Raw genomic sequence first — 21,275 nt, forward strand, 5'->3', positions numbered from 1 at the left:
GTTTATAGTGTGTGAGTGTGTGTGGGTGGATAGGGTTAGCGCCAGTGACTTGAGAAATGATGGCTGACAAAATCAAATCTGCTGCACCATATTTGTGTTCAATTTTCGGGGCTTCGATCTCTGAGTCCACTGGTACGTTGAGCCCTACATTTTTGCTGTGCTCTTGTCTTGCTTGTACCATTTGTATCTGTCATTGATACAAGTTTGGAATAGAGAGTGAAAATGGCTCTTAATAGTACTGAATTCACCAGAGAGTAGCTTTAATATGAGCAGTTTTTTGTATTGGAGATTGGGTTGGATAATGTTCTGCACCAATTACCATGGAGGGAAGGGATCAAGATGAGCCAAAACTGAGAACATTGAAGTCTTTGTGATATAGAGAATGGTTTATTTTGGACTCTTTTGGTGAGCTGAAGAAAACTACAGCGACTGTAACACAAGAAGGATTGTAAAAGTGAAGCCCAAACCCCCCACCCCCAAAATGCCATACAAATAAGATTGGATAAAGAATAATAGGAGGGGAGATTGCATCCAAGGTGATACTGAGGATGAGAAATCAGAATAGACCGCCTTAGCTATTTTCTCATTTCAGTAGCCAGGCTGAAATAGTTGGACACAAAGCAGTCCCATGATATTCAGCCCCTTGACGCAGTCTGAATATAGACATGCAGTTAATGTATTTAAAATGTGACGATTGCTTTCATGATCAGATCTCAGCAGACATGAATTATGAGCACCTAGCAGGGTTGGGCACTGATATGGACAGTCCATATTGGTATCAGGTGTGTTTTTTTTTTTAGTTATCAGATATAAGTGTCATTCACATAAGCTTTCGGGCCCTGGTGCAAAAAACGTTTACTCGAAATCCATCCTCTGAGATCTGCTGATAATGTTTCTATATTAGCGTTGCTGAAGGGAAATGTTGGTGTTATGGAGTTTGTTGCTCATCAATCATCTCTCTGCTACTTATAGGAATATTCTCATTATCTTCTCACCCTAATGCCAGTTGAAACAGGAGAAATTTGTTAGTCCATATAACACACAGGGAGGTTGCCAGCAAAAGTCCATAGTAGCCTTCTCCAAAACAAATGAAGTAAGTGGGGACCAATCTTTAGCGTTCAGAAAAGAGCAAAAAATTACCATAAAATTGGTCTTATTTAATGCAAATCCTCACTACAGCCACACCCAGACCTTGCATGTTCATGTGAACCTCCTCCGCTTCGTGTTTGCACCGCTACGCATAGGTTTACGTCACACAAACTGAAAAAGTTTGTGCTTAAAGTGACTTATAACGCATTCTGGGAAACATAGGAAATCACTAACTGAAGTAGAAGTAAACAAGGCAGGTTGGGGGAAAGTGGCTACACCAAAAATGTAAATAGATATATAACGATGGAAGAGTATCTGAAGGTGTCCTTCAAGCACTACAGCGTGAGATATGTGCAGTGATTCAATTTCCCATTGCCCTCTCCTGGTTATAGAATTCCTTTCCATTTTAAACTCGATTATAACTCCATATATCTTGTTGCGAAACATCCTCTCCATTCAAGCTGAAGCTACAATCTGTCATTTTGGAATTTAATGGTGTCCTCTTTGTTCAGAGTAATATTGTCCTTGTTCTTTTGAGACAGTAACTTTGATAACTGGCAGCAAGTTCCAAGATAAATAGGATTTGAATCCATGCTACCAGCAGGCAATAGACTGTAATTCATGTCTAAAGTGGCAGCTGTAAACTCTATACATATATTTTAGAGTAGTGACACCGCTGGGCTTGTTGCCAAGACCTTGGACACGTTCCAGGTCATTCATGTTGCATGATATGAAATGATGACGCTACATGTGGGACACGTAATCTGTTGCCATGCTGAAGCATACTGAAGTGTAATAGCACCATAAATCATCTGAGAAGTTTATGTGCCCATCTTGATTTTACTGAGCAAGACAAATTCCAAGGAAGAACAGACATCGTTTTTATAAATTTGGCACCGACTTATGATGTCATCAGTCGGTGGCCTTTCAATTATAGGGACCCAAATAACAGCATAACTATGCAATGGAATTTGGTCTGTGGGTAATGATAAATGGAGCTACACGAAGAAAAAGTCAAAACAGCAGTTTGTCAGAGGCAACAGAATAGTTGAGCAACAATTTTACTGAAACCTGCCATTCTATTGTAGACAGTGTCCTGTTGTATGGATGCATCTGAAATGACTTTCTCTACAATTAATGTTCTGCCATATATAACATTTAAAAAAGAAAAATTGTAAAATCATCTGTTCAAATAATCCCAAACATAATTCATATTAGGAGAGAGTAGGCCTTAAAAAGATAACAGCAAGCAACTTAATAAAAAGGTAGCTGACTTAGGGACTGATATGTATGTAATGTATCTCTGACAACCTTAATAAAAATGTATTGTAACACCACTTCACTGTCATATGAAGACTTCACCTGAAAGAGCAAGTTATACCTTCACACAATTGGGAAAATATATCATGCTTGACCTTTGACCTATAAAAATCATTTAACACTTGACATTGGGTTATTCATGCTGCCACTGTAAGCTGAAAACAGTCTGTCTCACATTGTCACATTTTTTAACCTATAGAACCCAGAGGATTACTGTTTGCAGCTATGCTTTTAATATGGTTTCAAAGTGTATTTTTTTTTATAGTTGTGTGCTTTGTTGGCAATTTAATTATGTGCAATTTCCTTTTTAATGGTCAGTTTCTACAGACTCAAGCTTGTCCCTGCATTTTATGTCTTCATTCAGATGTAGCCTCACTGATAGTAGTATATAAAAATAAAGTCAAAATATAAGTGAAATGCTTTTTGCTCTTCTCTTGAAAAACCAAAATGTAAATACATTTTTAAAAGAATTTATGAGTTATTTTTTGTATTTCACAATACCTGTTGCAAACATGTACAAAATACCAAAAAAATACCAAAAATACCACCCCTATCAAAAAAAGACTATTATAACTAGAACTGAAACTCAATAAAAATCAAACTAAAACTAAGCATTTGTGAAAAATACAATCTAAACTTACTGAACTAAAACTAAATGGGAATTAGAATCAAAATTGAAAACTCCATAAAAAAAAAAAAAATCCCAAGACTATAATAACTGCTAACTAGACAGGTCACACTGTGTTTCTCACTGAGGCTCAGCATATTGTTTTGCCTCATATTCCAGATTGGTGCTGTTGCCATGTGTTGTATGTATTGCTTCAGTGTTACCCTGGTTACCTTGCGGTTTCCATGGGTATTCCTGCACACAAAGAGCAAGAGTGCGCTCATGCAACAGCAAACCGTAGTGGGCTCAGAATGTCTTGTGTGCTATTTTCCCCCTAACCACGTTTCAAGCAAAATTCCACTTTGTGATAGGACATGATGGAAGAGATTAAAACGTCAAACTGTGATTTATCTGCGGGCCGTGGCGGTGTCGCTGACTTATTGGCTTGTGGTGTGTCCACTGTGGAAGTGCGTGGGCTGTTTCCCCAAGGAGGGGGGCGGCCACTAAGTATTGCTCACTAGGCTGCAGCTGCTATATAGGTGAGTCCCTTTAGGTGACAGCTGCTTCCACCGGCGAGCAAAGACGTTTCATTAAAGCCCGGCGCTGGAGCCTTAACGCTTCAGCTGGAAATTTCATGATTGCGTTTTTTTCTCCCCTCTTAATAACAAGATAAGCCTGCCAACATGTGTCGTTTCCGGAGACGCGGATAATTTCACATGTAATGGAGTTTTTTTCCGCGGGTGATTAAGATAGCATCTCTGCAGGGGCGAGTAAGACTCCCTCATAGGCATAAAATTTAATTTGCACTCTGTTATTAGGCCTTGATACATTTAGTGTCACCAACCCCTCCTCTGGTACTCCCACTGGTTTACCACACACAGAGTCGTTTCTGGAATCTCTTTATTATGTTTCCATCAATGACAAAGATTGTTGTTTAAGCTACATTTTGTCACATTCACCTCTTCACAGCACTTTCATAGCACTTCACAGATAATAATACTACAAATGATGTCCTCTTTTTATAGCTTTCCACAATATTTCCTTTTGCCTCGAAGACAAACGGTCTTGTGTAAACATTCATAATATTTTTTATTTTTTTTTTCAATATCTATGGTCCTTTTATTTAGACAAAATCCACGCCTTCAAGTTTCGGCCGCCACACTTTTTGACCCACAAAAATATTCCAGCAACAGTTTTTCTGGAAAAAGAATGAGACGACAAAAATAAAAATACCATGACGCGTCTTTGCAAACCTGCACATTTTGAAATGAAAATAGAATAATGTAACATCAAAATGTGAATCTTGGATGAAAATACTCATAGTATATCAAAGTACATACATCATTTTAAATTCTGCACATTTTCACATATTTTATGCCTCTGGGCTGTAAGCTTAACAGTATTAATGACTACTGTATTCATTTAATAATTTACAAGAGGAAAAACCTTCACAAGGTATGAACTTGATTGTAAAAATATGACACACTCATCGTCTTCCAGTCCAGCTGTGAACTAAGGCATTCGTCAAATAGCATCTTGTTCTTGTTAGTATAACTTCACATGTGGCCAGAACCGAAAGCCAGGAAACCAATGTGTGGAATGAATCATTTAACATGTGGAGATTGCCAAGTTTATGAAGAACATTCCTGTAGGGCAGGTCTCGTACCCGAGAGGAGAATCCTAAAAACTCAGCTGTCACACCAGACAGCAGAGCAGGACAGTCAAGGACATTTGAGGCATAATGGAGCCACAGACTACACACAAATAATATCTTTAAGATTCGGAGCTCTGGGGCGCTGTGACTCACGTCCGACAGCAGAGCAGTTTGTGAAAGACATTCCGGAACTCCGCGTTGAACGCGGTGTAGATAATGGGGTTGACGGCGCTGTTGACGTAGCCGAGCCACGTTACTACGGAGATGAGTGTGGGGCCAATGTCACAGGATTCACACAACACCTTGGTGACATGAACCACGAAGAAAGGCGTCCAACAGGCCAGGAACACACCTGTGGGACACGGAAGATGGAACCAGTTACATTGTGACTGTGAAAACATTTGCTCTTCAGCAAGTTAATACCTACTCAGTATATTAAAGGGGGAATAATATCTGTGGGGGGTTGATAGGGTTGTTGATCAATACCAATGACTCAATGATTACTTCAAAAGGTGCTGAGATTTCTGCCTTTCAAAGCTCACTCTGTTTTGGTAGACAAGCATGTTCAATCAAGCGTGTTCAATTCTATGCACTGAAGCACTGCGACACGATTAAATTACCTAATTCCACTAACGTTACTTAAATACCACAAGATGACGTCACCTACCGTTAAAGTTTATAGGGCAGTGAAGACGAGTTACCGTCTGCAAATCCCTGTTACTAACTGTGGAATGTTAAGTTTCACTTTTGTTTTTACAGCAGGAGACTCTGTGGTTTGAGTTCAGTCTGCTGGTCTGCTGTCTGTACATCTCCAAATTACAGACATGACGTGATGCACATCAGGCGCATTAGAGATCTATTTAGATCCATTTCTCTACACTGACTGACCAACTTCTGATTTTGTGTCTCTGTATGGGAAACACTGCATCTCACAGTCAAAAACGCCCTCTAGAGGCAATGTGCCGAAGCGCATCATCTCCCATTACCTGACTGACTGACTGACTGACTGCTTGACCTGAATTTGGCTCGTGATGCCCTCGGCTGCACCGTGGGAAAAAACACTCCCCATCCAATTGAGTTTCAAGACAGGCTAGAAAGCCTTGTTCTTAAGCCAGAAAAGCTAATGACAACGCAGAATTATAATAATAAATTAATAATAATTATAATAATCCATTATTTAGCATGGGGATATTTTACCTCTTCACTGCGCATTTATGTTGGATCTCTGCTATAATTAACTAGCTTACTCCTCTATTGTGAATCGCATCTGGATGCTTATCTCTATTTGTGACTTTATTGTTTGTGTCAATTACAGGCCACCATAGCTCAAGTGGGACAGTAGGGTGGGAGGGTGGGGGGTGAGGGAACACTTGTATAGGAGGAGACAAGTTCTATCGATAGATTACGTACTACTTGTCATTAACTGATAAACAAGCCAGAAGAAGCCTAGCGTCTGGTCAGACAGGTTTTGTGAAGCTTTGGAGGTTAGATGGAAGTTATTCTGTATAGGCGTCATCGCATTCGAGAGTTGAGAGTTCACTGTAAATGTGCATTTGATGTTAAGCATGCTTCTGGAGTGAAGTGGTTTCCAAGGAGATAGAAATGAGGTTATATTTTTACTTTGTGGATTGCAGCTTTACTATCATTATGGTTACACTTAGAAATACATTTAACACTTAACTGGCACTTCTAAATTAAGTCAATTTAGCAGATTAGCTGGCAATATTTTAGTTATTCAATTTATAATGTAGTGCACACACACACACACACACACAGACACACAGACGTACTCTTCACAAGCTTATCAAAGAGAGAGCTCTGGTTCATCACTCAATTTGCACAAATACACAATATGACAACATGATGTTAAATCCAACATTTCTCCACCATTAACTTTATTGCAGACTGTTATCAATTGTTGCTTTCTATATAGAGGCAGGCAATGAACCCATTATGCATATTCTGAACATTAGCCTTCTCCCACATTCTCATATGTTGATACACCCCCTGTGGATGCAGATAAACGACTGAACCTGATCCAGATGAAATGCTGTTATTGGCCTTTTTTTCCTCTAAAGCTGCACTAGGCAACTTCGTACTGTGGCATCAGCAGAATTTTGAATTTTTGAAAGTTTGAAGGACTTCATTACCCAGAGATCATGTACCGTGACATCAGTAAATTGCGCACTCCTCTGACCCAAATTTCTTCATTTTAGCAGCTGGCTAAAAGTCATGTCATGTAACCCCATATTGGGCCCAAAAAATCCTAAAATGTCCTATGTTTCATAAATGACCTTGAGTACCATGAGGCACATAACTGTGTATCATCATCTACTCACCCACTACAACCGGCAGGACCTTCATAGCTTTGCGTTCCCTCCCGCTCACTCTGCTGCTCTTGCTGTTGCGCCGCCCTCTCTTCGCCCCATGTGCCTTCGCCAGGCCGTTTTCCCGGGTGCTCCCCCCCTCCCTGGGCGGTCTCTCAGCAGGGTCCGCATCTGACACACTGTCCATCTGCGTCGTCATGGGGTCGCTCTCCGGCATGATCCCCGCCCCGTCCTGCTGTTCCTCTGCCACTGGGGTCGCTGTGGGCGACGCCACGGAAATGGTAGACGGAGACGTAGGACTCAGCCCGGCGGGCATGATGTACACCACTTTCTCCCTACTCCCCGTCTTCCCGGCCTTTTCCCTGCGCAAGGCCGAGCTGAGGCGTAAGGAGAGGGCGCGGCGGCCACCCTGTGCCATCTGGGACCGGCTCCGGCCCGTGCTCCAGCGCCGCAGGCCGCGGAACATCCAGTAGTATAAGAAGAGCATGACAGGGCAAGGCACGAAGAAGGAGCAGACCGAGGAGTACACCACGAAGCGGTCGTCCTCCAGCTTGCATATGGTCGGGTCGCGGCCTGGCACCTGGTTGAGGCCGAAGATGACGGGGCTCGCCACGCCCAGGGAGAGGACCCAGGTGGCGGTGATGAGCGCTAGCTGGCGCACACTGAACTGGTTCCTGTTGTACTTCAGAGGCACCACCACTGCGATGTATCTAAAAGAAAATAAGGCACCACAAAGTTCTGAAACTGTTTTCTGGTTCAAAGCAGCTCTTTTTCCCCCTCAGACACAAAGAACCTCTGTAATAAATGTTTGAATAGAATGCTTGACACGCACTTGCCTCCCACTTGTCCTTCAACACGATGTTCTCTGAAATTTCTATGGCCCAGATCAGTCAAATTTCACTGTCTAAAACTTGCCTGTCTCATGTGCACACAACTAAAATGTGGTTCCAAATTGCTGGATGCGCATGGATTGCATGGATGAATTTTTTATGTTTTTTCAACTGGTCTGACTTGTTCTCTCTCCACCACAGAAACTCTCTGATGCAGGCCTTTGTAGATGTTTGGTGTAGACTCTCTCTGGTGCCGCAGTTATGTTCGCCTCTCACCGAGTTGTGTAATTAGATGCCTTGATTCGCTCGATACTCACTCGACTCCATTAGCCTCCTACAGCCCAAGCTGTCACCTATAATGGTGTAGCTAGAATTATCTGTTATGCCACTAACAAGGTGCTAGCAACGTTATTGCAGCCTCACACAAATGATATAGGGATCTATTTGAGTGACACTACAGAGATTAATGAAAAACAAAATGGCTTTTTTTCTGCCTCGTGAATAAGCATAGTGCAGTGCCCTTCAGAATTGGTATTGCCCTTGGTAAAGATGAACTATAACGCTGTAAAAAGTAAGCATACAATAGAAGTAATTTGTCTGTGCCTAGAAAAGTATGAAATTTATTTTCAACAGAGGCAATTATTCATGCAGATTTCTTAATTTCTGATATGTAGTAAGCTTTATTCTAAAAAAAAGAAAGAAAAAAAGAGGATTTTCACAATTACTGTGATACTTGACAGAGTATCCTAAAGAAATATACAATGAGCATCGTGATATATTTGGGTCATACTTAGTGTAGTGTAGTGTAATTTGCAGATTTTAATTAGCTTTGCCTGACTGGCAATTATGGCTATCATCTTTTGTATGATAAAGGTTATCACACATTTTCTAATTCTGAGCGCAGAGTATATCTCATTACTCATGCACCAAGTGCATGACTTGCCAAGGATATTTTGAGATTTTTTTGATAAATGCTTTTATGGTGTTTTTTTTTTTTTTTCATCTGTTAATTGTGAATTCACCTGCAAGTCACAGACATTGAGTAACTGCAGTCTTAAATTATAGCCAGGCAGGTTTGAGCTTAACATACACTATGAGAGACATGTTATAGGGGGATTCACCTGTCAACACTGATGGCACACAGGTTGAGGATGGAGGCGGTGCACAGCATGACGTCCATGGTCATCAGAGCATCACAAATGTATGTGCTCAAGGTCCAGATGCCACCCAGAAACTAGACACAGTACAAAAATATACACTGAATGTACAAAATATTAGGGAAACCTCTTTTCTCTTTTCATGAAGTACACTGATCAGGTGAATCCAGGTAAAAGCCATTATCCCATAATAATTTCCCTTATTAAATCTATACCAATCACATAGGAGAAGATGTAGATAAAGAGAAGCAGAAGGATTTTTAAGCTTTGAGGCTATTGAGATGTGGATTGTGCAAAAGGGGCTGCAACTCAATATTGGGAAGATATTGGATCTACCATACTCATATGCACACACACCTACACCTCCTCCTTACCTCGGAGTAGACATAGAGGGGCAGCACCAGCACTGCAAGCAGCAGGTCTGCAACAGCCAGGCTGATAATGAAGTAGTTAGTGGCTGTTTTCAGCGAGCGCTCTGTGAGCACGCTCAGACACACGAGGACATTGCCCAGGATTATGATCAGAATTAAGGGCACACCCAGGACCAGCGCCAGGTAGTTGTAACCCTGCTGCTCCAACCCATCTGGAGGGGTGCCAGGCGTCACATTGTCCATGATGGAGGCCCCAAACAGTACAGCTGGCCTACACTTAGCATCTGGTGAGACAAGACGGAAGAGGCTTTAGTGGTTTTGTGTGTGTGTGTGTCTGTGTGTGTGTGTGTGTGTGTGTCTTGGGGTTTGGCTAATATGATACTCAATATCTTAATCATAAATTTGACCATGTTCATGCCAAAATCTTCTAAAAAAAAAAAAAAAGATAAGGATTAATTTAGTCTTGTCAGGGTGGAAAAATCTCTGAAACAGCATTTAGTCCATGGGACACTAAAACTCTCCATTGAAACCCAAGATAATAATAATAGTAATAATAATAAAAACATATTTTATGCAGACTTGTGTGAAATCTGTGAAAAATGTTACATTCAATTCAGGTTAAGGTCTTCCCATAGACAACCAGTATAGTATTGATCAATTCTACAATCAATACGTAATCAATCAAACTGCACCATACCCACCATATCAGATATGGACAACACTGACTCGTTGATATCCAGTTTTTAATAAAAGGCCAACATCAGCTCGATATATCGACAAACCGATATGTCAGCAAACTGACAGATCAGTGTAATCCTAGTGTGTATATGTGTGTGTATGTATGCATGCATTGGTCTCACCTTGCCGATACAAGGCCTTGATACTGGTTGAGGTTGCTGGGTGCGTCGACCTCGGTCTGAGGGTGGAGTGTGTTTGTGTCAGCCAACTGTGCTCCTTCACCAACACCCATGACTGCCATGTTCAGAGCAGTGGACTTGTTGGTCTCAGATGGCCTCCTGCGTGGCAACTGTGAATATTAAACCTGCCAAAGAACAGAGGGAAGGAAAGCACAAAGCAATCACAGTCTGGTCTTCAAAGTGCCTTCTGCTGTTTTCCACCTACACTAATGGAAGTCATTGGAAGCCATTTGGCTGTCTTTGTAAACTGTCCTAATCTGCCTCTTGTGCACATTGGAGTTTTAGTTATACAAACATTTCTCGGAGGCAGAGCTGCTCTGGAGGCAGAAATATTCTCACTGGTGCTATGTGACCGATTAAACCTCAAGAGCAGAAGTTAGCTAACTGGCAAACTTAAATGACAAAGAAGGAACTGTCCAGTCAAAATATAAATAAAAATATAAATTCATTCATCCATGGCCGCTTTGACATTCATGATTTTCGAAGGTCAGCAACTAGCCAACTAGCTTACCTAGACAGCTATATGCTAGTATGGCTAGTTTGAACTTAGAAAATCAGCTAGGCTAACTAGCTAACCTAGATAATAAGGTTAAACTGCATTTTTTCAGTTGGTATCAAGAGCGCTAGGCTTCATAGTATTAGCTAGCTCCTCTCTTATCCCTCGCCTTTTTCACTGGGCTTCAGACAGAAAAACTGTGGTTCTTTGACTCACTGAGGTTGAACTCAACCAGTGAGAATATTTCTGATTTGAGAGCAGCTCTGCCTGTGAGAAATTTTTAGAGAGGAACTAAACCCCAAACCTGAATTTGTGGTGACGCCTGACACCTAATCGTGAAAAGTAGGGTACTGAACTGGCCATCTGCTATTGGCTGGTGTTTGTACCAGATGATGTCACCTTCTATAGAGTACAACAGGTGGTGACATCACCTGGCACAAAGACCAGCCAATAGCAGATGGCCAGTACAGTACCCTACTTTTCACCATTAGATGTCAGGCTTCACCACAGATTTGGGTTTGGGGTTTAGTTGCTCTTTAAACTCTTATCTGCAGTTCACATGTTCATCCTTTGTCCCCTAATCAGAGCTTGTGAAGAGAAACGAGGCAGGATTTGAACAGTCTGGATGCTGGTGAGAAGCAGAGTTGGCTGCTTTTGAGCTGCTTTACTAATAGTAATTATTGGTGAACTTGTTTTGTTGAGTTGCACTGCTTCTCTTCTTTTGGTTTGTTATATAACAAACCCCAGCCGTTCTAAATGTCAGTAGTACTGTTTGGTGAAGTGTCTTCTCTCAGGGAGCATCAGATCACAGAGCTGCTCTCTTCCTGTGATACTCCTCCACAACAGGTTAGAGTTGCCATGACACCCAAGAGCGCTCGAGCAAGATCAAATACACATATACTGCTGTTGTGTTGGAAACTTACACAACATAGTGTAATTACCGTAGCGTTGTCTTGCATGAAAGACGGCGCTTGTGTTTTGCCAAATGCTATCTTCACATTGCAGGTTGTTTCACGTAACAAGAGCAGCACAGAGACACGGAGTGACAAGACAAGGGAATGTAGCTGGAGTTGTTGAGGTGTATTAGATCAAATAGAAAGGTCTGACAGTTCACAGAAAAGACTTGAGGTGGTGATGGGAGGGGGGGGAGGGGGTTGTAAACACTGGAGGTCTGATTCACAAGCTTTGACATCAGGGTGCCCCATCACATTTACAGATATTGAAATGTTTCATTTTGGCTTTCTGGGGATTTGGTATGTGCTGGGAAACGTGCACGTATGATGATACTGAATTCCATTCCATGTTATGAATAGTCCTAGGAAGTTTTCATTGGTATATTTTTGACGGTTCACAAAGTCTTTTGTTGCACCTCTCCCACATCTTAGTGTTTGAGCACGAAAGCTGTGCAACAACTTACTGAATTCCATGGTTTGGATATGTGCCCAGCAGCTTTGTGTTCAGGAGGGAAATCAATGCTTGTTTATTCCAGGACTGAAGTTTGTATCCTGGGCCTAGACACAGGGGTCTATGGATTTCACTGTTTGAACTGTAGGTTCAAACAGTAAGTAAGTTTGTAAGTTTTCCTTCACATTTACCTCACGACTTGATAATTTCCTTGAGGAGCTCTTAGCTCACAGAACAGTATTTTAGCTATTAAAACGGCAGTTTGTTTCCCTTACAGACCCCCGTACCACTTCCGTTAGTCGACATCTGTTTACCTGTGCACATCCCATCCAGATCAAGCTGGACAGATATTCAACCAAGCAATACAATATACCTTTTTTGTAAAGGCATTTTGAATAGAATAAACCCTAAACACTAGTCATTTAAATTAATAATCCACTTGTAAACATGCTCAGGCCATCTTTTAGGGTCAGATATGAGACAATGTTCCAGTTGAGGTATTAGGTGACGTTTACCTGTTTGCTGGGGATGACAAGGACAAATTCGCAAGAAAAATCACACTGCTATTGGTTTACGGTTCCTCTCCCCAAAAAGTATTTTGAATTAAACATGACAAACTTATGCAAAATTGGTAAAATACATAGCTTTGAAACAGTAAAGCAATATTGTTTTTTGATCAGTGTTAAAAGCGTGGTTAGTTTAGTTTTGACTTTATCGTACTATGACTCATACTGTACTTCTATAGTGTGTCTCGATGCCAAGAACTGACTGCATTTGAGTAGCTATAACCATTTCTACATTTTTTTTAAGTTTAATCCAATAACACACAAAAACTGACACTTCTCTTTCTTCGACCACTTGAGGTGCTTTCAAAACAGAAGCGTAAGATCTTTCTATTCAATTGACTCATTAAAGCTGTATTCTCCCTGAGAATGACAGACTAGAAAATTGCACTCATCTTTTCCATTACATGGTCTCCATTCTTCCATTGAGCATTGAGTCATTTGACTCAGATTGATGCACTGAAGTAGTTTGTCAATCAATCGTTGTAGGACAATTACGCTCTTCTGTGCCAATCAAGAGATAGTTATGGTGTTAAATGAGGCAAGTGAAAGGGCCAGAGGGTGAAATTTACCTTAGGGAAAACACTCAAAAACAACAAGAGTATCTGCTGTATCATTCTCTCACTGATGGAACAAGAGTGCTGGAAGGCAAATAGAAATGACCGTCAAATCAGACCTCTAGGTCTTTTTATAACTGAGGGAAGTAGGTTGCATAAGTGCGGGGGTCATGTAACCCACACACCAGCCACATAGGCGACAGAGGCAGAAATATCACCGCATACTCGACAGAAAACACGAAATTACCACAATTACCACAAGGACCTCCTCCTAACTAGTCATGCTGCTTTACAGCCTTCAACTTATCAAGTGGCAGCCTGGCAGCAGATGCCTCTCGATAAACAGGTGTCTTTATGGAGGACACATGAGGGAGAAAGCCGGCATAAGCCGACGCCGGTGACATTTCCTTTTTTTGTGTCCACACAAGATTTATTATGTTTCCCTTCATGGGAGCCATCAGTGGGCAGAGAGCATGCTGGGAGGCATTAGAGACAACAATAGCAGACAGGGTGAGGAGCTGTCAGAATGAGAAAAACAAAAAACGACATGATGGGGTCAGATACGCGTGTGTGTAATCCACGCAGAAGTGTGGTGTTTGCCCTATATGACAGAAAGTATAATAAAGCAGAGTTAGATGTTTGGGAGTATATGCTGACTGCTCTAAGTGCTTGTTCTCATTCACGTCAAAATAAATGCAGGTATTTGTAGGTGTTCCCTTGTGCTACTACAGTATTTACATCTGTCAGTCAAAGTAATTGTTTGTTGCCAAGCACTTTCTTCCGTTCACAGCGTGTAAGTCACTTTAATATGTAATGAAACCAGAGACCACATCTTGTTAGGGAGAACAGGAACAGAGGGAGATTGTAGTTTTAGTTATACAAACATTTCTTGGAGGCTCTGGAGGCAGAAATAATTTCATTGGTTGAGTTAAACATCAGTGGGTGGAGCCAAAGAACCACAGTTTTTCTGGGGCATATTATGTGTCCTTGCTTTTTTCAAACATGTTTCTGTTCAGCCGCCTAATGCACAGAAACAAAACAGTGAGATCTCAAATGAAATACAAGCTGTCAATCATCCCCACCTGCTGCCCAGCTCCACTACCTGCACAAACTGTAGCACGCACACACACATATAATAGCTCTCACTAACCTCTCTCTCTCTCTCCCTCTCTCTCTCTATTTCTCTCTCTCTCTCTCTCTCTCAATTCAGTTCTCAATTCAAATCAATTCAGCTGTTCCATTCATCTGATTCAAATAGATAAGTAGGATGAACCAGGTGAACAGCTCTGCCCTGGATGCCTTTTTAGAGGAGCTTCTGTTCATATGCAGCCCTTCTGTTCCACGTTGTGTATGAACTTTTGACTTCATAGTAGATTGAAATATTTTTAGCCAAATTGGACTGAATTTGGAGATTGTATAATAAGCTTGTTGTGCTTTTCTATCAGTGATGTGATGTCTTTCTCTCTGTCTCTCCTCATCTCTCTACCTAGTGGTGTCTGACGTTAGCAGGCACAGCTACCTGACAACAACACAGGATGACAAGATGCCACCCACAAAATCATGGGCAAAATATCTATTTTCTGTTCTAGAGATGGCCAGTTGTTAGGGGCAGGTGTATAGTCAATCTTTATTTTTTAATCTTTAATGAAAATTTAAATTTAAATAAAAATTGAACTTAACGTTTTGGCTAATAACTCCCGAGCCGTAAGGCCTCCAACAAAGTTGAATCTCTGCCTGAATCTCTGCCAAATTTTACACACATCATATTTCTACTGCCTATATCATCACTGCATCACATAATTTGACCTTGATTCACAAAGAAAGTTGACTGAAGATGCATCCAAACTTCACATAAGTCTACCTGTTTGCAAGGGGCCCCAAAATGTGACAGACCACATTTTTTGGTCATGCTGAATTGTACCACCATCAGGACAAATTGTCAATTTTTCAAATGGCAATATGGCACCATTTCATTTACAGTTGCAGGACTCACTTTTCCAAAATGACGAATCCAGCTTGGCACTGTAAAATCATCTGCCCTATAGGCTTGGACTCCACTAATGGATGCTTGCAGCTATATATTTTGACCAGAGTTCCTTCTATACCAGTTAGCTTGTTTTAGCAGTTAGTTTGACTCAGCCAGTGAGAAAATTGCTGCCTCCAGACCAGCTCTGCCTCCGAAAAATGTTTGTCTAACTAAAACTCCAATCTGCGGAACAGAGGTGCAGGCGAGACCTAGCATTTGCCAAGCTGACATCTGTTCCCATATGCTGAGTGCGAGCTACTCGAGGTACACGGCAGTGAATAGTGCAGTGAAATTTGAACAGGTGCTGGTGCGGCGATGTGTAATTTCATCAAAGCATTTACGCAGCGAAAATGACTGGTCCCCCGGAGTCTGCCAGGATGTGCTAACAGCTCCTATTACAGGCTGCTTTTCCATCCGTCACACTCAACATTTTAACTGTCAATTAGCCAGACGTGACCGCAGACAACTGGCACCCAGGAAACACTGTAATGAGAAGGCAAGGACATGAGATGGGAGGTGATTGGCAGCCTGGTTGTCTGCCACCTGACTCTCGGGTTGCTGGCATCGCTGCACCAGCCTCTGAATGCTCTGGCTCACACACGGGAGAATAGCATCTGAGACTTACTGTTTTTGTAGTTGTTGGGGGAGGGATGTGCCATGTTTTGGATATGTCGTGTCAGTGAGATCAAGTCCAAATGTTTGTGTATGCGCATGAATTACAGCGTACGCACGGGTGTCTAGTATGTGCACAGACACTGCACAGTACGCTGTCTGCCTATGTGAAGCAATGATTACACCCCGCGCCCCGAAGCAGTGACCTGGTTTTCCCCTTGGTCTTTGTTTTTGTCTTTCTCCTATCCACCTGCAAAGCACTTTCACTCCTCTTCTTGGCAACACAACCACACACACACACACACACACACGCCCGCGCAAGCAATCACAACCTGTTACATCAGCTTCTCTTTTGCTTCTCTTTTGCTGCCCAGTGCTGCACATTAGAGCTACAAGTGGAGTGAGGAGGAGTTACCCAAGATACTTCATTTTCATCATCAAGCCAATGACAATCTGAAGATAATGACACAGATTTAATTTCCTCAGCTGTTATCTGCTGATCATTTTGTGCAATGGTGGAGTGAACTATTGGCTTGGTGAGTCAAATATTTTCTTCCATGATATTGACCGCAGTATCTGTTCATGCCGGATCACAGGTGTTGAAGGTGAACCCGGCAGGCGGACATTAAGATAAAGAAGGTCACAGGCCAAAAGAGGCGATAGGTGAGGACAGCCTGAATGAATCAACTGCACTGAGTCTGCTGTTGAGGCACTGAGTAATTATCCACCAGGGAGCTGCACAGGAATGTCATAAATCGCATGACTGTGTAGGAGCACACCGCCCATCGATTCTAAAATAATAGGACTCATCATCCAAAACAGTCAGAAATGAGAGGGGGTGGACATTTTAAACCCCCTCTGTGCTCGGCAACCATAGCAACTGACCTGTAGACGTTACTCCATATGGATTTATAGGAGTTAATCAGAGCATGCCATAGTTGTAGGACTGAATTAGGCAGGAGCATGGCAGGGGGTGGAAGATGAAAAGAGTCATTGTTTTCCCTGACACGGTGGGGCATGTCATGTTATAGAAAGTAGAGCATCACAGAGAAAGCTGTGTTGAGCTGTGAAAACCATAGCTGGCCTGGGGTGAGACTGTTTAAAGTTTGGTTTTGTAGTCTTTCCAGTGAGAACTATAGCTATTATGAATTGTCTTATTATTCATTATTCATGAATGGTAATTATTATCTTTGGACCAAAGATAACTGCTGCATAGCAAGCTGGCCACTCTTCATTTTCCCCTTGTTTATGCTAAGCACCTGTCCCACATTACTGCTCCCTCCTCCAGTACACCGGTGCTCATCTGTGGGGTCGGGCAATGGTTGACAAGATCATTACAGCTGTGCTGAATAACGTCCAGAGCTCCGCGGGCGGGGCGAGGCTGGGACGGAGACCGAAGAGAGGAGCCAGGACTCCAAATTAAGATGAATTAAGCTGCGGGACCAGTTGTGCCGGCAGCTGCTTAGGAGAGTGGCAGGTTTGGAGCCGAGCGCAAAGCAAAGCCAGGACAGTATTAGCAGGGGGTCACGGCGATGCCAGAGCCCCCGCGCAGCAGGTGCCAACTGGGGCAAGTTCAGCGGGGAGAAACCTCCAACATTTTAATGAGCGAACAGACCTGGAGCAGATGCTGCTCTGTCATCCGTCGGTGGGGTTAAAATGTTCCCGGACAATAGTACAAATTCCCAGTTCCAGGGGAGCGTGGTTGTGTCCATTATTTCCGTGCGGCCACCCCGCTGGATAGTATCTCACAGACACAACCTGACACGACGCCCCCACCCCCCACTAGCCTCTGACTGGTTGGAAGAGGTCAGAGCTGTCTTGTTCGCCCCCAGCGCAATATTAATGCTAAATTTATGCATACTACACAGAGAAACTTCTTACTCATGTCGCCCTCCTCTCTTTAGATCAGATCAGACAACACATGCGGCATGGTTTTCAATGTCAAGTTGCTCAAACATTTCTTTTGGTTTTTTAGAGAAAGTTAACGGTGTTCGTTCTAAAACTCAACCGTGTATCCATTTAGAGGATTAGAGGACATCACAGCCATGAGGGAGATCATGAATGTTTGGTTTAAAAATAAATTCTCTTGGTCCAGCAGCCATGATATGGAAATAGCATTAGAATTGCAAATGAGAGATTTATGTCTTCTACTAATTGGATGCAAGTTAAGCTCATTCACTCTAAATAAACTCCTGTCAAAATATATGAAGATCACCTGTTTGAACTTGTGCCATTACACATCACTCAAACCATGTTTTTTTTTGGATGGTAAATCACTTCTGTTGCAACAAGAGACCGAATGGAAACACACACACACACACACACACACACACACACAAGACTTGATTTGTTTCTGTGAGGGGAAAAATGTGCAGAAGTGAAAAATAGTCACTCACTTGTTTAGGAGCTGAAGATGTCCTCGTTACTCAGGCAGATTCCCATTCCCATCCTTCGTGTCTCCTTGCTGAAGTGTCCTTATGTGTCTGCTCTCGAGCAAATGTCCATCTACAGCAGTGTCCTCTCCCCCTTCTCCTCACTTCTCCTCCTTGTACCTGTTACTATATCCCCATACACAGAGCCGGCTTCACTCACTCAGCCAACTCGCTGGAGCGCCCATCCATAATTGAGCTGACAGAAACTTTTTTCCTCTGCCTTCACATCTATAATAAGACACAGCATCCAAAAACACTGGTGATCACAAACTCCTCTCCCATCTCTCTCTCTCTCTTTGAGAGTGGCTCGCTTTCTCTCCCTTTCACACTTCCTCCCTCTCCCTACTCCTCTGCCCCCCCTAACATACTTCTCTCTCTCTCTATCTCTGTCTCTCTCTCTCTCTCTCTCTCTCTCTCTCTCTCTCTCTCTCTCTCTCTAGCCTTATTGTAAGTCTGTGTGATTGGTTGACAGTCGAAGGCTGATGTGGAAGCCCTCCTCTCATGCCTAGTTCAGTCACACAGCAGCTGCAGCCCTATCACAGCATCTCCATCAAGGCTGACTCTCATCATCGCTCTTTCATTCATCACATCAGTCTTTCATTAATTATTCATTTTCTTCAATTCCATTTTTTCCCCTTCAGAGCCCATTCTGAAGTACTAGTTTCACCTGTTGGTAAAATCAACTGGTGAGGGTGTGTGTGCCCGTCTTTCATTACAGGAGCATTTGCGGTCATAGCCGATGGAAAATAAATCAGCACGCTCATGGCAGATGTTTATTTGAATGATAAAGCTCTGCACAAACCTGGGAGTGTAATGAATGTATAATGGATGATGTGAGCATCAGTGAAATGTTGAGGAAAATACACTGGATGTACAAAATAGTAGGGGCATTTTCTGGATATTGAGTTGCAGCCCCTTGTGCACAGTCCACATATCAATAGTCTTGAAGCGTAAAAATCCCTCTCTGACTCATCTGCTTCTCTTTTGGCTTTTACCTGGATTCACATCACCAATGTACTTCATGAGAAGAGGAGGTGTCCCTAATATTATGTATATTCAGTTCATTTAAAATAGCCACAAGGTTCAGATTTGGTCTTTAATTAACAAAAAGTGCCGTCCACATTGAGAGTGAATGCAGCAAGCATTCATTATTGCCTCAAAAATCAGTCTTTTTTATTGTCACTGTCACTGAAGCCCCACCTGTGGCTATTGGTAGAAAACTGGACTTGTATTTCCTGTATTGCTGTATTCCCTACGAATGAAAAGAATTCAGCTACTGTTGGGGAACAATTTGACAAAGCTTTAATAATAAAAAACCAATGCGTTTCAGCTGCAATCGCCTTCATCAAATAAGTGCCATGGGATGTCATGAGTTTAGACCAAAGTACTGTTCTTTGCACTCCATGAAAAGTAGCAAAGTGTTTTTAGATGTCTATAATATGTATAATTGGCACTTATTCCACAGAATAATCACTTATCACAAAAAAAAACACACCAAATACATTCCAAGTTTACAGACTGACTATATATGCTGTATAAGTGTGCAGGTGGGATTCACACAGTATCACGCCTTTGACCATTGAGGCATACTTTGTGTTAAGCGCTCATCCTCGCCTAAATCCTCCACTCACCAGAACCCAAATGATCACTCAAGTGGAATACGTACTGTCTTATAGCATCTGCTACTTGAAAAGGATCTGCTTCAAATGGGTAGTTCAACTAAGAAGTGGCTTTATGTCAAAGTGCAATATCACTTGGGTCTATCAGCCACATTAGATTTTTTTTCTGTTCATTGCCTGCCTCCAGACGTCTTTCTGTCTCCACATTCAAGTGTTGTCCATTTGGTGATGAGAGCCATAAAAGGTCCATCATACTTTCATCAGAACCTTTGTCCCTGTAAATGAAGTGCTTATGTTCAGAGGAACAATTTCAGTGCAAGTGTAGCCCGGCTATTTGTAGCTTACCATCTATTCCAAGTAGCCTACTCCAGTAAAAGCTTTTATACTGTCACCTTGGGAAGGTTATCTCAATTGAAATCAGAATTACTTGACCCGAGGGATATATAACTGTGTAGGGCAAGCAAGAAACATGAAACATTACATATATTTTCATGATTCAAGTGCAATATGCGGTAGTTGAGATGCACCGTCTACAATGTATATGAGATAATTCTGTTAAGTGTTTGGGTTGGGGGGCTGGAGAGGTTGGAGGCTGGGGTTGAAGGGCAAACAAGTGAGAATGACTGTGTGTGTTTCTGTGTGTGTGTGTGCGCACATGCAGATGTGTCCACATGTCCACTTCTTTGTGTATTTCTTGCAGCGCTGGTGGTGGCTGTAACCTTATCTCATGACACAGCCAGGCTGCCTGAAATGAACCTGGGAAACACAGTTCAACATTCGAGTCCCTCCAAGCCTCCTGTTCCTATCAGAGGGAGCAGTAGCAGCCTCGCCCTGTGTTAGTCCCATACTGCAGGCAGACGGAGATTAGGCACAGATTGCAGTTTTAGTCATACAAACAACTCTCAGAGGCAGAGCTGCCTAAAAGCCACAGTTTTTCGGACAGCAAATTAACTGAATGGCAAGGAATGGCAAGGAAATGGCAAGGAAAGAACTCTGGACAAAATAATAATAAAAAATCAAAATATAAATTAAAAAAAAACTATAACCTAAATAGCAAATACATGTTTTTTTCATTAATTCATGACCATGGCATTCATGACTTTGGCATGTCAGCAGCTAGCTAACTAGCTTACCTAGATAGTTATAGGCTAGTATGGCTAGTTTAGACTTGGAAGGTCAGCTAGGCTAACTAGCTAACCTAGATAACTTAGTATGGCTAGACTGTATTTTTCAGGCTTCATAATATTAGCACCTCTCTTACCCCTTGCCTTTTTCACTGGGCTTCAGTGTATAT

The 21,275-nt window shown here is 42.1% G+C and overlaps 1 protein-coding gene across 1 annotated transcript; it reads right to left on the reverse strand.

Moving 5' to 3' along the window:
- Positions 1-4,819: 4,819 nt before the first annotated feature.
- drd4-rs (dopamine receptor D4 related sequence) lies at positions 4,820-9,598 on the reverse strand. Its single transcript, XM_071533254.1, has 4 exons — positions 9,359-9,598; positions 8,949-9,061; positions 7,010-7,707; positions 4,820-5,022 (listed from the first exon to the last, which is right to left on the reverse strand). The coding sequence occupies exons 1-4, from the start codon at positions 9,596-9,598 to the stop codon at positions 4,820-4,822; spliced, it is 1,254 nt and encodes a 417-aa protein (XP_071389355.1).
- Positions 9,599-21,275: the final 11,677 nt, after the last annotated feature.

The sequence above is a fragment of the Centroberyx affinis genome, unplaced genomic scaffold, assembly GCF_046629955.1.
Source record: "Centroberyx affinis isolate AG114_WGS23_722 - 3 ecotype Tasmania unplaced genomic scaffold, CSIRO-AGI_Caff_v1 ptg002343l_1, whole genome shotgun sequence".
NCBI classification, from domain to species: domain Eukaryota; kingdom Metazoa; phylum Chordata; class Actinopteri; order Beryciformes; family Berycidae; genus Centroberyx; species Centroberyx affinis.

Excerpts from the sequence above, each read along its gene's own strand:
- drd4-rs (XM_071533254.1), bottom strand. The coding sequence starts at position 9,598 with ATGGACAATGTGACGCCTGGCACCCCTCCAGATGGGTTGGAGCAGCAG. Across the intron at positions 9,062-9,358 it reads CCCTCTATGTCTACTCCGAG|TTTCTGGGTGGCATCTGGAC; the intron begins GTAAGGAGGAGG and ends TACTGTGTCTAG. Across the intron at positions 7,708-8,948 it reads TGTGCCATCAGTGTTGACAG|ATACATCGCAGTGGTGGTGC; the intron begins GTGAATCCCCCT and ends ATTTTCTTTTAG.